At 38.0% G+C, this 14,478-nt stretch overlaps 2 protein-coding genes across 2 annotated transcripts; one reads left to right on the plus strand and one right to left on the minus strand.

Annotated features, from left to right (window-relative positions):
* The first annotated feature begins 748 nt into the window (after nt 1-748).
* Nucleotides 749-9,202, plus strand: LOC146459806 (neuronal acetylcholine receptor subunit alpha-10-like). The gene is made up of 5 exons (XM_085088887.1): nt 749-1,030; nt 6,098-6,237; nt 6,464-6,508; nt 6,751-6,860; nt 7,227-9,202. The coding sequence occupies exons 1-5, from the start codon at nt 973-975 to the stop codon at nt 8,308-8,310; spliced, it is 1,437 nt and encodes a 478-aa protein (XP_084945013.1). The 5' UTR covers nt 749-972; the 3' UTR covers nt 8,311-9,202.
* Nucleotides 9,203-9,534: 332 nt separating this feature from the next.
* On the minus strand, nt 9,535-12,513 carry LOC146459807 (F-box only protein 36-like). The gene is made up of 2 exons (XM_085088904.1): nt 11,803-12,513; nt 9,535-10,459 (listed from the first exon to the last, which is right to left on the minus strand). Exons 1-2 carry the CDS (start codon nt 12,211-12,213, stop codon nt 10,232-10,234), a joined length of 639 nt encoding a protein of 212 aa, XP_084945030.1. The 5' UTR covers nt 12,214-12,513; the 3' UTR covers nt 9,535-10,231.
* Between the last annotated feature and the right edge of the window lie 1,965 nt (nt 12,514-14,478).

Below are 14,478 nucleotides of genomic sequence, written 5' to 3' on the forward strand. Positions count from 1 at the left end.
TCTTCTAAGCAACGTCAACACCAAAGAAGCCAGTTGTTCGTGTTCATTTTTACTGAACATCACACGATGATCATACCTTTGAGTGTGTCGTTCCAGTTTATGTCGGATGTTTGAGTCGCTGACACAGGCATACTCAGAAAAAGAAAATCCGGCTTCTCCCAACAGGAGACGAACCTATAACCTTCCGAGTACTATATAGCTCGGATGCTCTACCATTAAGGCTCGATCACCAGCCGCTGTTCGGGAAATGAGCCCACGCTCAGCCCCGAAGAGAGGGAGGAAAGCTGGGACCGAGGGAACGGCGGAAATCGAGCCTATCTACCACGTGACTGCGCTACAGAAGACTCGTGGGAGCTAAGGCCATTACTGACAACTACTGACAATAAAAGGTATTCCGATACAGTGCATACTGAAAACGTCCATCATTCGTGAAGGCTATAGTATCTTTTGATGTTGTTCAGTTTCCATGTTCAGGATCCGACAACTATAACAGAAAGAGTGTTCGTTTTGTCGTCTTACAATATCGCACCTTGAGATGGAACCTTACTTTTTGGACCTTTTTCCTGTTACGGTAACTCGTCAAAACAATTCCTTTGTTTTAAACTCTTCGACGCCACAACGTGATAGATTGTGCTTCATCTCGGCGGGGGAAAGCCGCGGGGTAATTTAATTAACATACGTCTGTGCCTCAAAGAAAGAAAATCACAAAGGACTTTCCGAAGAGTTATTGTTTGTGAACGAACGCGCCAAACAATGAAACTGCCGAATCAAAAGTCTGAAGATTGTAACCCCAAACTGTTTATTGGTTGAAGTAGTTCCTACCTGCTGTTTCGGAACGGCAAAAGAACAATCGCTCGAAATGTAGGCCCATTTTGATGTAATTTGAAAGTGAGGTTGTTTGTGTTTGGTGACGTTGTGGAGTTAGACGAGTATAAGAGCCATCGATGATTTTGTTCTTGTGATACAGACATCATGTACGTTTTAACATTGTTCGTGTTGGCTAACGTGGTCTCTCTGGATTTCTGTGGCGGTAAGTTTCCGGCTGAATATTCGAATGTTCTTGTTTACACCAGTCTATATTCCGTTAACTGAATAAGAGAGATTGTTTTGCATGACCTAAATTTCCCATTTTCAGTTGTCTTTGCCAATATAATCCATGACTTGCTGTGATCATGGCTAAGACTAAAAGCGACAGAAAACTGCACTTGTATACGCTGCACAATTCGGTATCACTTTCTTCATACAGCGGCTATTAATTAAGGGAGAGTAAACAGAGTTCGTTCAGGAAAGCCTTGCAGAGGGTAAGATCTTGAAAACATGAGCCTAGGAGAAATAACGAATTCGTTTCGATATGTTGTTTACATGTTATAGCGAATTATAAGACAAAGTAAATTAATTCTCGGTTGACACGGAATCCCGCCGGACTCACTGATCACCTTGCGTTTCTAACCGTCTGAACGTAACTCTGTGAATGGAATCCAGAACTTTCACCATTCAAATTGTATATAGAGCTGAAGAGCATCAATCTACTAAAGTGTAAAAATGATATATCTTATAAGAATGCTAGTCAAAAGGAAATTTCAGGAATACAATGATCCAGGTTCGTACATCAACGTTCGAGTCAACCTACCATTTCGCCGATACAGTTGTTCGTGAACTTTGAAATCTGTGCCGGAATACTACCAAACGTCATAATTTGAAAATAACGTCGAATCAGGCCTTCCCCATTCCGTCTTGAGAAAAATGGGGACGAAATTGTGTTGAGCCGGTTGTAAATAACAAAAACATGAACCCAATGTAACAACCACCTCAGTTGTGCCTACTCCATTAACAGAGTAATGCAGTCGTTTCTGCAAGTTTTTTTTCTTTCCGGTTGGCCGACCATGCTGTATGACAGAATATTTATGGTAAATTAAACTTCTCAAAAAGACAGTCTTTTTTTGAGAAGTTTAAGAGAACACACAAACTATTGTTGTCTAAAACTGTTTCTCTTTTTCTTAAAGCCTTCTGCAAGCACGTTGTTAGTAGTTCTGAAGAGTTAAGTGTAACATTTGTTTGGCACACGAACACATTTGCCACCGTTTTCATCAACAGAATACTTGCGTGGGTTCATCTATTTGCAGGAAGCGGTATAACTGCATTCTACTGAATGCAGTGTGTTGTGGTTCTGACATTCTGTACATGATCACTCTAGCTTTTGATTCCTCATCATATAAAATAGCTTGACTTAAAAGTTAGCATCTCGTATTTTCCTATAGTACTGTTTAGTATGGATGGTGCTAGCATTTGCAGCCTCTGAGTTTGTGGATGGATTGTGAACTATGACGGTTCAAAACCTTGCAGTTAAAACTGTCATCATTGCATACTGTTTCAGGGTTATTCTTTCAAGGTGGCAGTCACTTTATTTTTTGATTGTATCATGCAAATGTCAAATCCAACATGCGGCCATTCAATGCGGAAAGTTACTGAAGTACACTTCATCAGTTTAGTGCTGTTCCTTTTGATCATTCGTTGAATTTCTTCCAGCACTCTCGAGAGATAACGGATAGGGTATGTTTTCCTTGCTGATTTAACATAGGGTGTGTATTTTTGTTGTTGTGACCACAAGAAAAGGAAATAATATCAGGATAAGGTCAAAGACAGGTTGGGAGAAGTTTGGTCTCTGATCTTGGTTTAAAATTGAAGTCATTCGTGCCTATAGGCACACAACCTCCTCCCCCCAAAAATAAATCCAGTAGTGTCCACCCAGAATGACGGGGGTATACCTCAGCTTGTAATACAGGCATATCTCAGTATAGCAGACTCCCACAATCTCAAACGCCAGCTCGAACTACTTGCTATCTCGAAGACAAATTTGTTGTCCTTGGATACACTTACTCATTTACTCCTTGATTTCACCCCTATTGGGGCACAAGGCCGCAACGACGACGTCACCACTTGTTTTCTCAGATAGGACCTTGTTTCAACATATTGGGCTAGACGATACTGCATACTGTTTACATGTAGTAATTTACAGTTGGCTATATGTAAATCCTTCTTTCTAGACTGTTGTTTTTTCAGGGTTTGTTTGTTTGTTTGTCTTAAGGCCTCGAGAAAGACGAGGGTACGGTTGCAATTGAGTTCTTTAATCGGCCTTACTAGACTCGTTCAGGAGTAAGAATTGTTTGGAATTATCAACTAAAAACCGAGGTTGTTATTAAAGTCAAGTTTGTTGCAACACAGGCAAAAAAAAAAAAGTGGATCCTGCAACGGGCTTAATTTCGGCGTGAACTTTTAAAGACATTTTCTCGATTTGTTTTCGTTAAAATTGTTAACATTAATGAGCTATGTCAGTCATAAAATAAACTAACGCAGTTGTTTAATCTTCTCGCATTGAATCATTCGAAACAATTCAATCAATCAATTAATCAATTAAATTAGATTTTATCTTCAAAGTTACACAAAATATAAAAAGTACAAAAAAAAAACGATTTTCATATACAAAAAAAAAGCAAAGCAGTCGGAGGAAGCGACCTAAAGGAAGCCATAAGCTTCACAATGACACTGCAGCATTTAGCATTGTATATTGTGTTTGTCCAAAGCAGAATGATTCAAATTTGGCATTCTTAGCCTGTGGGTCTCTGTGTGTGTTAAACCTGTGTCACCCTGCCAGCAGAGCCTTTCTTTTGCAAAAGGAGGCTCTGCTCGCAGGGTGAACTTGTGTCAAAAGTTTAGGAAAAACAGTTCAGACTCCCGCTGTCTGAAAAACGGCTCGAACGCTCAGCCTTGGGGCAAAAACAAACTGTTAGAGAAAGGGAGTGGTAACTAGCCGCAGTATCCAGTGGAAACGTGTTCTGTTAGAGAGAGCAAGAGTTTAGAGGGGAAGCACGGTTTTTTTTTTGTTTTGTTTTTTTATGAAATAGTGTGTTATTAAGGAAAGAGACAAGAGAGAAATGAAAAATTTTGTACACACCGCCAGACAATCCGTCACCCACGCGAGATCACGTTGGCTTGTACGTCAGCAGATTGTTGCAGTGGTTTCCATCTGTTACCCGTTCAAATTTTCATTTTTAATCACCTTCGAAATTAAACATTTCCCAATTTACCTAAAATTAATGAAACTTCTACCATCCTACAAATCATAAAAAAATTCTGAAAGATCCATGATGTGGCCCACGTTATGACGACTTTTGAGGCATTTTTTAGATTGCTAACATCCTCGAAGAGATAATAACGATAAAATGCTAACAACCAGCTCAGAAAATCATAGCATTTTACCATGATGCCCCTTAAAGACAGCCTTTGGTCAAGTTTTCACGACTGGTTAGCTGGAGTTTATTCAGTCGATGTGTGCTGTTTATGAAGTATTTTAATTGAGGTTTATACAAAGTTTATACTCAAGGCTCGTGTTGTTTTTCAAAATTTAAGTGAGTTTCACTAACAGTAGGTCACCAACTGTTAAAGCAGAAAGCTCCTTGGGTGGTTATTTTACTGAATACTTTCAGATTTTTGTATCTGCTTGATTCGAACAAAGAAACGTATTAACAAAGAAAACAAGAAAATTTAAAAAATTGTAGTTTGGCTTATTGAAGAAGCTACCCTGCTAGCAGAGCGTTTCTTCCCGGCAAGTTTCTTGGCATGTACTAAGCTGTTCGCGCCTCTGTTATTTCGCGTATTTTGGCTTGTTTAGAGAAGCAGAACTTGCAGTTTAGTTCTGTAAGGTTTGCAGTCCTTTTAACAAGAATAATTCGGCATGAAAAGTGTAAAACATTACATTGCTTAAATTCGGTTAAAATGACAACCAAGAAATGAGATTTTTTTTACCATCCAATGACAGTCAACGGACGGCGTCAACTTGGTGGTTTTTTGACGTCAAGCACTTTGGCCTTTTTGCACCTGCCTGCTGCGAGCAAAAAAAAAAAAACACGAACTAACAAAGCAAACGAGAAAACTTGAATTCTGGTTTGGCTGAGTAAAGAACAATTTGAAGTTGAATTAATTCTTGAGGTTTGCAGACTTTTTAAAAGAATCAGTATAAAAGGGTTAACCATGAAATTGCTTAAATTCAGTTGATCCACTAAACGAGATATTTTTTCACCCGGCGACGGTCAACGGAGGTCGTCATTATGAATTGATCGTCAGTTTGTCAACTGAACTAATATTTGCCCTAAATGGCTTTTTAAAACGACTAAATGTCAAGGAAATTTTGCCATCACAACCAACATGTTATTTGTGGTACTCCCATGAAACCCCATTAAGACCCTCTTGTATGAATACCGTGTACGACATTTTGTAACAAATGAATAGCAATAAACCTAGACGATGAAGAGACTTGTTTATGGTTGCAGTTGCTGATCTTGTTGCTACACCAAGTTTTCCTTTGTAGGAATGTAGGCACGCAACCCGTACAGAATTGACCGCCACTCACTCAAATGTCGCGTTTAGTTGCGAGTGTTTGTTCCAGTGTTTGGCCCCTAATCATTTCCACTTATCTGCTGTTTTGTTAATGGTAAAAATCTTTTCTCCAGGACAAACCATGGACCAAATTTGTGGTGATGAACTTTTGACAACCAAAAACACTTTCACACCGTACAAGATTGATCAAAACCTAATGAAAAACCAAAACCATTTATGGCCACGTCCAGTATCTTAAAAGATAACGACTTTCCACAAGATCCCTTAATCTTCGTTAGATTAAACGGATGTTGCAGAAAGTACAATAGAGACAAACAGAATAAACAACTGTTCTCTGTCTGTAACAGCGTCATTGGCTCAAAACAAAACTGCGTAAACACGCGTAAGTACGATATAAAGACGTGAGAATTAGTTTCTAGAAGTCAGTTCTTAAGCCCACTGACAAGATGGTTTTTCAGTATACAGCTCAAGTCTTCTATGATCGAACACTTAAAGACCGAATAAACACTAGAGAAACCCTCAGGGCAAAGACGAAAATAAACAACAAACTCAAATCACATTCTGAATGATAACGAGTCGGGAATCCAGAAAACACTGTTGGTAGAAGCAACGAGCGCTCTCAACACCATCGCTCCATCCCGCCATCTCTCTTCCTTCAAGTATTATGTATTTATATAATACAAACTTTCATCTATTTTTTCAGGTCAGCCACACCTTGACTCAGAGCACCGCCTCATGCATGATTTGTTCGTAAACTACAGCAAAGAAGTTAGACCAGTCATCGACAAAGAAAAACCAATACCTGTCAACTTTGACATGATGTTCAGTCAGCTCGTACAATTAGTAAGTGGACTTTAACATGTAAAATTTCAAAATTCGCCTACCTATGTCAAGGTGATTTGATCATGACAACTTCAATGTTTTCACCCGGCCTCTTATGGGCTATTCAGGCGGATTTTGCTGGTTTTTGCAAAAATGTCTGCTTAGTTCTCAAGGGCAAATCAAGCATTCGTAGTCCCTTTAAGACCAACATTCAAAGGAAATTCAGCTTTCTTATTGCTACTTGTAGGATGGACGAAGCCAGATCATGACAAGTAAGGTTTGGATCAGGCAGGTATGTACTTTGTATGCTAGAGTGATAAGCAATAAGAACTGGTAGTAGCACAGTGTCTGACTCTCAGCCAGGGTGATACACTTAGTATGTTCTCAAATGTTAGTTAATATCAACCTCGACGTTCTTATAAAAGAGGTTCTTAGAAAAAAAAAGTGTATTTGTTTGCTTATTATTGACATATGTATTTTTTTGTTAATTAATTAATTTCACAATTATTGTCTTGCTTTTGTTTGTGATTTTAGAGTTGGGAAAACCCTTTCTTGAGGTGGAATCCAGATGATTATGGCGGAGTAAAGTTCATCAATATCGACCCAAAGCTGGTGTGGAAACCTGATATTGTTCTTTATAACAGGTATGTCCCCGTTTCAAATTCTAACTCCTCTACCTTCACCCAGTCCTAATTATTTTTAATCATATTAAGAAATAAACAATACTAAATAACAATGGACGGCAGATCATAATGATGGTGTTGGGAATGTGAACATAATTTCCTGTATTTTCAACTTCCCATCGGAAGGCAATTGTCTTACTGCTTCCCCTCCTCTCTCCCCCTACAATCCTTGCTTCCTCCACCGCTTTTTACATTCATGCCTATTTAGCAACTTTTCCACCATTCTATGCTGTTTTTGCGCACATAAAAAAAGTGTCTCATAAACTTTCGTAGAGTTTTCGTAACATCAGTTCTCTTATATTTTTGTACGTTGTCATTTCCTTCTAGCATTCAAAGTGACAGTGGTGAGATGTACAAATTCAACACCAAAGTCGTGATCAAGTACGATGGCTCGTGCCAGTGGTACGCGCCAACAGAAGTCAAAACAGTCTGCAAAATCGACATCACTTATTTCCCATTCGATCAGCAGCGTTGCACTATGGTTTTTGGTTCCTGGACTTACACCAGCTCCTGGCTGAACCTCAAACTTGCTCGAGAAAAAGTGGATTTATCCAACTACATTTTAAGTGGTGAATGGGACCTTGTTTCCGCCGAGGCTGTGCGAAATGTGGTAAAATACAGTTGTTGCCCAGACCCGTATATAGATATCACTTACCATCTGCTTTTACAAAGGAGAGTTCTTTTCTACCTTAACAATTTGATCTTCCCGTGCGTGGCGCTTGCTATTCTGACCGTCTTCGCGTTTTTTCTTCCGCCAGAGGCCGGCGAGAGAATCTCGTTGATCATAACAATTCTTCTTGGCCTGACTGTCTATACTCTTATCTTCACAGAGAACATCCCTCCTACTTCTGAAGTGACACCTCTCTTAACAAAGTACTCCACCGCCATAATGGCTTTACTAGGAACATCTCTAGTAGTTTCTTGTGTTGTTTTGTGGGTTTATCATCGAGACCCCTCAACGAAAATGTCAGCTGGCTTTGAATTCGTGGTCTTCAAGGTTTTTGCCAGGCTCCTTGGAGTAAAGTTTAAATCGGATGAAAGTCCAAAGGATGCGCCTAAGCGAAAAGGTTCCTCAGTTACCTTGGTTGCAGACCGCTGGCAAACTTATTTCCCTGTTCGGCGACGCAGCATAACAGACGGTACAAGCGGTAACACAAGCCCGTGCAGCTCACCCAAAGGCACTGCACAAGAGTTTGTCTTCCCCTCGCAAATGGAGCGCAAGTTTGACCAGGTGATCGCAAAGCTCGATGCCGTCGCGAACTCTTTGTCAGTGGATCAAACTGAAGAAGACAAGAAAAAGAAATGGCACATGGCTGCTCAAGTTATCGACAAAATATTCTTCTGGTTGTTTACCATAATAGTGATCGTGGTGACTGTGGTCATGTACTTCATGATCCCCAAGTACGATTAGCAAAACAATTTGCTGACGCAGATGACAACACTCCTCCAAGTACACAAACACCTTTAATTTGAGCGCCTTCCGCTTAGCCAAAATGTTTAGTTTGTTAGTGCCGAAAACTTTACTAGCCTAATGAAAAGGCTTTTATCCAACCCGGCGAAAAGCCTCGTTTTCATTTACAAACTGGCAATCTCATTGGCGGATAAATCAAATCGTAAATCGTGGCGAATTTAAATATTTTTCCGTGCTTTGTGGAGCTTCAGTTACTCCGCAATGCTTTGATTGAAAAAAATTTTTTTCTTCACCAGCAGCGTTGTTCTTTTCAAAGGTATATCGCAGTATAATGTTATGGCAATTATTAATTTTAGTTTAGATTGATTGTTGAGATAGGCGTTATTTGATTTTTAACTTTAACGTCTGTTAACGGTTCTTTGTTTTTAACTTTGCTTGTTTGTTTGTTTGTTTGTTTGTTTGAGACCCAGAAAGCCAAAGTCTTCTTTTTTTACATACTTGAGAAACTCTTTAGATGTTTAGGACTTCTTGAAATATTTTTGCGATGTTTTAAGGGCATTTTGTGATGATAAACTGAAGGCTTGGGAGAACGAATCCGAGCTGAGTTCTCAAAACGTTTTATTAGTATCACAACAACTTGTAGAAACAAGAAAATTTTCTAATTATTTTAAGAAATAAACACTCAAGGTTATTGTCTTAGCGTTACTGTTAAATGATTCTCAACAAATCTCAGAAAACTTATGAAGTAGAACCTAATTCATTCAGGATATAATGAAACTGGTTGAATGGCTGTATAATAAAACGTTTTCTTTCATTCGGAAGAATGGCTTTACTGTTACTTTTACTGTATTCGAGCAGTTTACAATTGAGTGTCATAAGTAATTTTGGGTATGCTTAGGTTTGCTTAACCAGATCCAACCGTGGTACGCTCATACATTACACCTTTTCGCTCGCCTAACGCCATATCTACTTGAATTTTCTTCGAGTTCTGATTGGTTCATTGTGTTACTTACGATTGCTATTATTCGTTAGCACGACATATATATATATATATATTTTTTTTTTTTTTGGGGGGGGGTCTTGTTTTACATTACTTGCTTTTTATTACTATTATCATTATTATTATTATTATTATTATTATTATTATTATTATCATTATTATTATAATTATTATTATTATTATTATTATTATTATTATAATTATTGTCTTTTCACTATACACTCAGCCGTTTTTCTGTTGTACTTGACTCTTTCAATTAACATCTCATCTCTAACATTTCACCTTGCAGATGACTTAATTAGTCGAAAACGTTCGGTTTCTTTTTCTTTCAAACCTTTTTAGTCTTATAAAATAGTAATTTAAATTTAAGCGAATATTATGCACACTTCACCTTGTCTTACAGCACTATATTGTATTGTGCAAGTCATTTGAACATATTTGTTTAGATCAGTTTTAACCTCTGTCGTGATTACTCAACTAAACTGTTTAATTTTGAACGTTAAAGGGGCAATGTCACGGAGATTTTGTTGTATGTCAAGTATTTAGCATAAAACCTTTTCTCTAACATGATATTGTTCGTAGAACCTTTGGAGGAAAACGTTAAATGATTTCTCCAATGAAGAGCAAACTACAAATCAGCTTTTGACAATTTTTTCAAAATACATTGGACGAACTTGAAAAATTAGCCATTTTGTCAAGTTGTAATCCATTTCCATCCAAGCCAACCGCAGCAAAAGATAACAAATAATAGCTTATGTATACTCCTAGGGTAATTGTCAACAATCCTGAACCAGTATTTTAACATTTCCATCGAAACAAATGTTTCAGTTTCGCTATCGAAAGGCACACTAAAATTCGGTAAAACACTCCCCCTTTAAGCTGCACCGGAAAAGTTCACTTTTATATCACAAATGTCACTTTCTAGTTCTCTTTGACTGACCCGTTAATATGTGCCTCGTACTGTTTAATATGACCCCTCTTCGTTGTGTTGGCGCCATGAAGTATTTTTCTGTTCATGAGAAAAACCTTCTTCCAACCGAGATCTTCAGCAACCGAATGGATTTCTGGAGGGATTTCCACAAAATGATTGATGTAAAGTCTTTTCCATAACGTTTCACTTGAGCAAACGTTATACAAGGCTCTACAAACCTGAAATAGAATAGAAGAAGGAGATGAAGAATAAAACACATTAGCCACAGAGGAAGGGTTGAGGACGGGGAGGGAGGAATCGTGGAAGGGAGGGGATGGAAGTGGAAAAGAAAACAGGAGTCACTCCAAGGCATCTCCCTGATTGCAAGTTTGTTGTTGTTGTTGTTGTTGTTGTTGTTTTTCGCATCGCTCAGTTAAGAACAATTTGAACCGCACGAAAGTAATGCTAACTACTGCGACCATTCGCAAGGAATCATCGCCTTTCAAATCGCCTTGAAGATGGACTTAACATAAAAAAGTCTCACACTATCTATCAATCTTTCCAAAATAAGAAAAGGAACAAGAAAAAGATATAACTCGAAGTTGGAAAAGCACCAAACTAGGGATGAAAAATATGTTGTTTCAATGTCGTTTTGTTATGTAATTTATTCAGAATGGCCGCTGTTTGAATAGATATAAAACATGACATAAAATCTGGGATTATCAGATTTTCATTAATTCACTTTATTTTGAAGAGACATTTCCCTTAAATCTGATGTTTCTTCTAAAATGATCCTTTCAAGTGTGAGAATATTACGATCTGTCAATTATTTTTATAGTAATTCTGGCTATACTTTGTCAAACCCGCTGCGAAAAAGAAATCAATACAAGATATGTTTATTTTCATTAAGTGTGGTTGTCTCACATTGTTCTCCACAACCACGGAAACTGCTATGAGACAATGTTTAAAATAACAGTCATAATTAGATAGATTTGACCGGATTTTTTTCAAAAAAGACATTTAAATTAAAATAACGTAATAATGGAAATCTGTAAGTAATAGATTTCCACCAAAGTGTGAAATGTTTTAGTTTATTGAATTAAGTTGTTTTTTCTTTATTACTTTCTGAAAAGGGTTGCTTTCTTTTGAAATACATTATTTTGTTTGTGGAAAAAAAAATGAAAATCACTTACTTAAAACTAATATACATGTATATATGTCCTAAAATTATTGTTGTTGAAAGGGAATTTTTTTAGTCAAAAAGCAGGGAAAACCTCGAAACTTTCCAGCAGTTTTAGTGTATAAATAAACTGACTAAATTCAAAGAAGAATTAGTTATTCATAGGAAAGTAATTGCTTATCAAGAATCCTTTGCATCATTAAAATTGTTTTCGATTTCACAAAAAAGTAAATTTTCACCCAGCTACTATTGATTTTACAACATGCAGTTACATTGAAAATAGTCCAGTCTTTATGTACCAGCAACCGTTTCTATCAGTAAAAATAAGTAATTATTGGCTGATGTCACGACCACTAGGGCCTGACACGATATTAAACGGCGAACTAAATGCCAGTATCTTACCTGAGCAAGTCGGGCAATGTCAAGAAGATCAAGTCGAACAATAATTTCAATCAAGGTATCACTCTTCAGGAAAGGCAGCCAGCTCTGTGTAACCAAAGAGAGAACATAATTCAAAGTATCGGCTCCAAGAACTCGCCTTATTTCACTCTGCAGCCATACGCCATTCGAGGATTCCACAAATTCCTGCCACGATTGAATCGTTTCACTTGGCAACCGCGTATCACTCCGCAAGGTTATTCTCCACGAGCGCCATATGACCAAATCTTTCTCGACGCACAAAGAAAAAAAATCTTTACTCGGTGCCTGTCCCACTCCAGATTTCTCAAAAATTATGTCGGCGCGTTTTGATGTTTTCATAACGCCGTTTTTGCGATTTCTGCTGTTGAAATAAGCGATAGATGCCGTTTCCATTGATCAATACGGAGATAAAACAACAGTACACGCTAAAAGCTTGTAATACTCCTTTGCTTAAGAATAGGTGATAACTGCTATCAAACCTTCATAAAGTATCTCTCCTTTCGGAAGTATTAAGCTCACAAAGTTCGAGAACAATAACGACGTGTCAAAGGAAAAGTGAAGTACGTGCTACATTTAAGAACAGAATTTGAATTTGATTCGTTTGTGTTTTGATTAAAAGACAAAGACGGAAAGCAATTAGCATGTCGTTAGCAGATGGAGGTACACGAGTTTTAATTTTCAATGCACCGTTGCTAATCAAACGCTTTTCCTCACAATGCAGCACATTGCTTTCGATGATTTCACTCAGACCAATATTCACACAGTTTTGTCTTCGTTCGTCATGTTTACAGCGTCGCAATTAGAGACGCGTACAATAGCTCATTAATATGCAATTGATTGCTTTCCAAAACGGACATTTATTATGGGATTCCAAATAAAGCCTCAGTTGATAAGATCCAATCTTTTGGATGTTTTCAGATAAGAATTTCACAGATATTAAATCGAATATTGTTTGAAGATTCGCCGTTTCACATCAAGTGCAATTTCTATGTATAATTAACCCCTACTGGGATTTTTTAAGCAGTGCCTTTTTTTAGGCAATAGTTTATGTTTCATGATTGGTCTGCACAGCTTTGCTAAGACCAATATTTATATACTACCTACACTTGTATACTACAGTATTTCAATACAGAATTGCTATGTGGTGCATCATGACTGACGATATGGTGAATTTTCAGAAACAATCTTTCACTGCATTATTAGACCTCATTAGGTAATTTTGATTAAGATGTTTGTTTTATAAACATTTTATCCTTTAGCTTATAGAGTAAGTATTTGCCAGTATATGCGCCATCTAGTCGCACCAGTGGAAAAACACTTCACAGTATTTCCGCGGTTTGAGCACTGATTCAGTTCCCATGCAGTTCTGTAGTGCGATTCTCTGGGGCCGGAATAGGGTTAATGAATTTACTGGCAACAACTGGATGATAATAATAGCAGTATTTCAAGTGCTCTTTATTTGTCAGGTACTGCAAAATAAATATAGCTTGGAAATTCTTACGAGCCGGTATTAACGCGTGGGAAAGCAAAGTCCTTCGATATTGTTACCGTCTGCGGGCGTCCCTGATCGTTGTTGCTCAGTGCAAGATCGCGGGGCTTAGCAGCCCGAAAAACTGATTCTTTAAATTTCCCCTAAACGAACCGATAGATGACTTTAGCATAATAGAATATGAATATGGTCTACACATAGTTCAGGGGCTGCTGGAAAAATACGCGACAGTGCAGGAGTGAAAATTTTCTTCGACTTCCTGCAAAACTGAAGGACTCGCTAGAGCAAATCTACAATCCCGTTTTCAGATACCCCGCCTAGCGAGCAAATTACTCATGTGAAAATTGCTCTTGACGAGGGGCTCTTCTCTGTTGGTTCGCTTCCTCCAGCGTCCTCAAGCTTGCTTTGCTTCTTCGCCTGCTCGTATCATTAGCTCGCTTAACAAACTATCTAGAAAGGAGCTGCTAGCAGCCAGTTTAGAGCTATGTAAAGAATGTTCCGATGTTTGAATATTCGGAACACTTGTGAGGACAGAAGGTCTGACATTATAAGAGGCTTAAGAGGAATAACAATACTGATTCCACAAGCAGTATTACTGATTTAGTTGCATGCATGTCTTTCATGCCAAGCATATCGCTAACTGATATCATTTTCGTGCATTGACTTCCTTCAGACGAAGCCACTTCAAATTCTTTGTGGTCTGATGTTGGCATACATAAAACGTTTACCGAAAATACATACTCCATAAATAAATGATTTACCTTTCCCTGGGGTTCTCCCTTATATAAGCTGTACCGGATGTGCCAGCGACAATGGGTGTGGTTTTTGAGCCGTTTTTCTGAAAACGGGTGTTGCGGTTTTGCTTTCAAGTCTAAAATTGGATATAGTTTTTTAGGGAACGTACTTATTCTTTTTTTTTTTTTTTTGTCTTCAAGCGATATAGGGCGAAGATAAAGAAAGGGAGAAACTATATCGAAACAATCATTCGGGAAACATTTGATGCGATAGAGATTGATTAACCAGTATCGCGCCAAGTCTGAAAAAGAGTATAATTTATGGGAAGTGACTTATTTTGGCCCGAAATAGGTCCAGGGACTGGGTCCGGTTGTTCAAAATGCAATTAACACTTATCCTCGATTAAGTAAAACTTTACCGAGTTTTTCACGTTT

The sequence above is a fragment of the Pavona decussata genome, unplaced genomic scaffold (genome assembly GCF_977016875.1).
Source record: "Pavona decussata unplaced genomic scaffold, jaPavDecu1.1 SCAFFOLD_216, whole genome shotgun sequence".
NCBI classification, from domain to species: Eukaryota; Metazoa; Cnidaria; class Anthozoa; order Scleractinia; family Agariciidae; genus Pavona; species Pavona decussata.

Coding starts and splice junctions, on each gene's coding strand:
- LOC146459806 (XM_085088887.1), top strand. CDS start 973: ATGTACGTTTTAACATTGTTCGTGTTGGCTAACGTGGTCTCTCTGGAT. Junction 6,509..6,750: donor GTAAGGTTTGGATCAGGCAG/GTATGTACTTTG, acceptor TTGTGATTTTAG/AGTTGGGAAAACCCTTTCTT. Junction 6,861..7,226: donor GATATTGTTCTTTATAACAG/GTATGTCCCCGT, acceptor ATTTCCTTCTAG/CATTCAAAGTGACAGTGGTG.
- LOC146459807 (XM_085088904.1), bottom strand. CDS start 12,213: ATGGAAACGGCATCTATCGCTTATTTCAACAGCAGAAATCGCAAAAAC. Junction 10,460..11,802: donor ACATTGCCCGACTTGCTCAG/GTAAGATACTGG, acceptor ATTCTATTTCAG/GTTTGTAGAGCCTTGTATAA.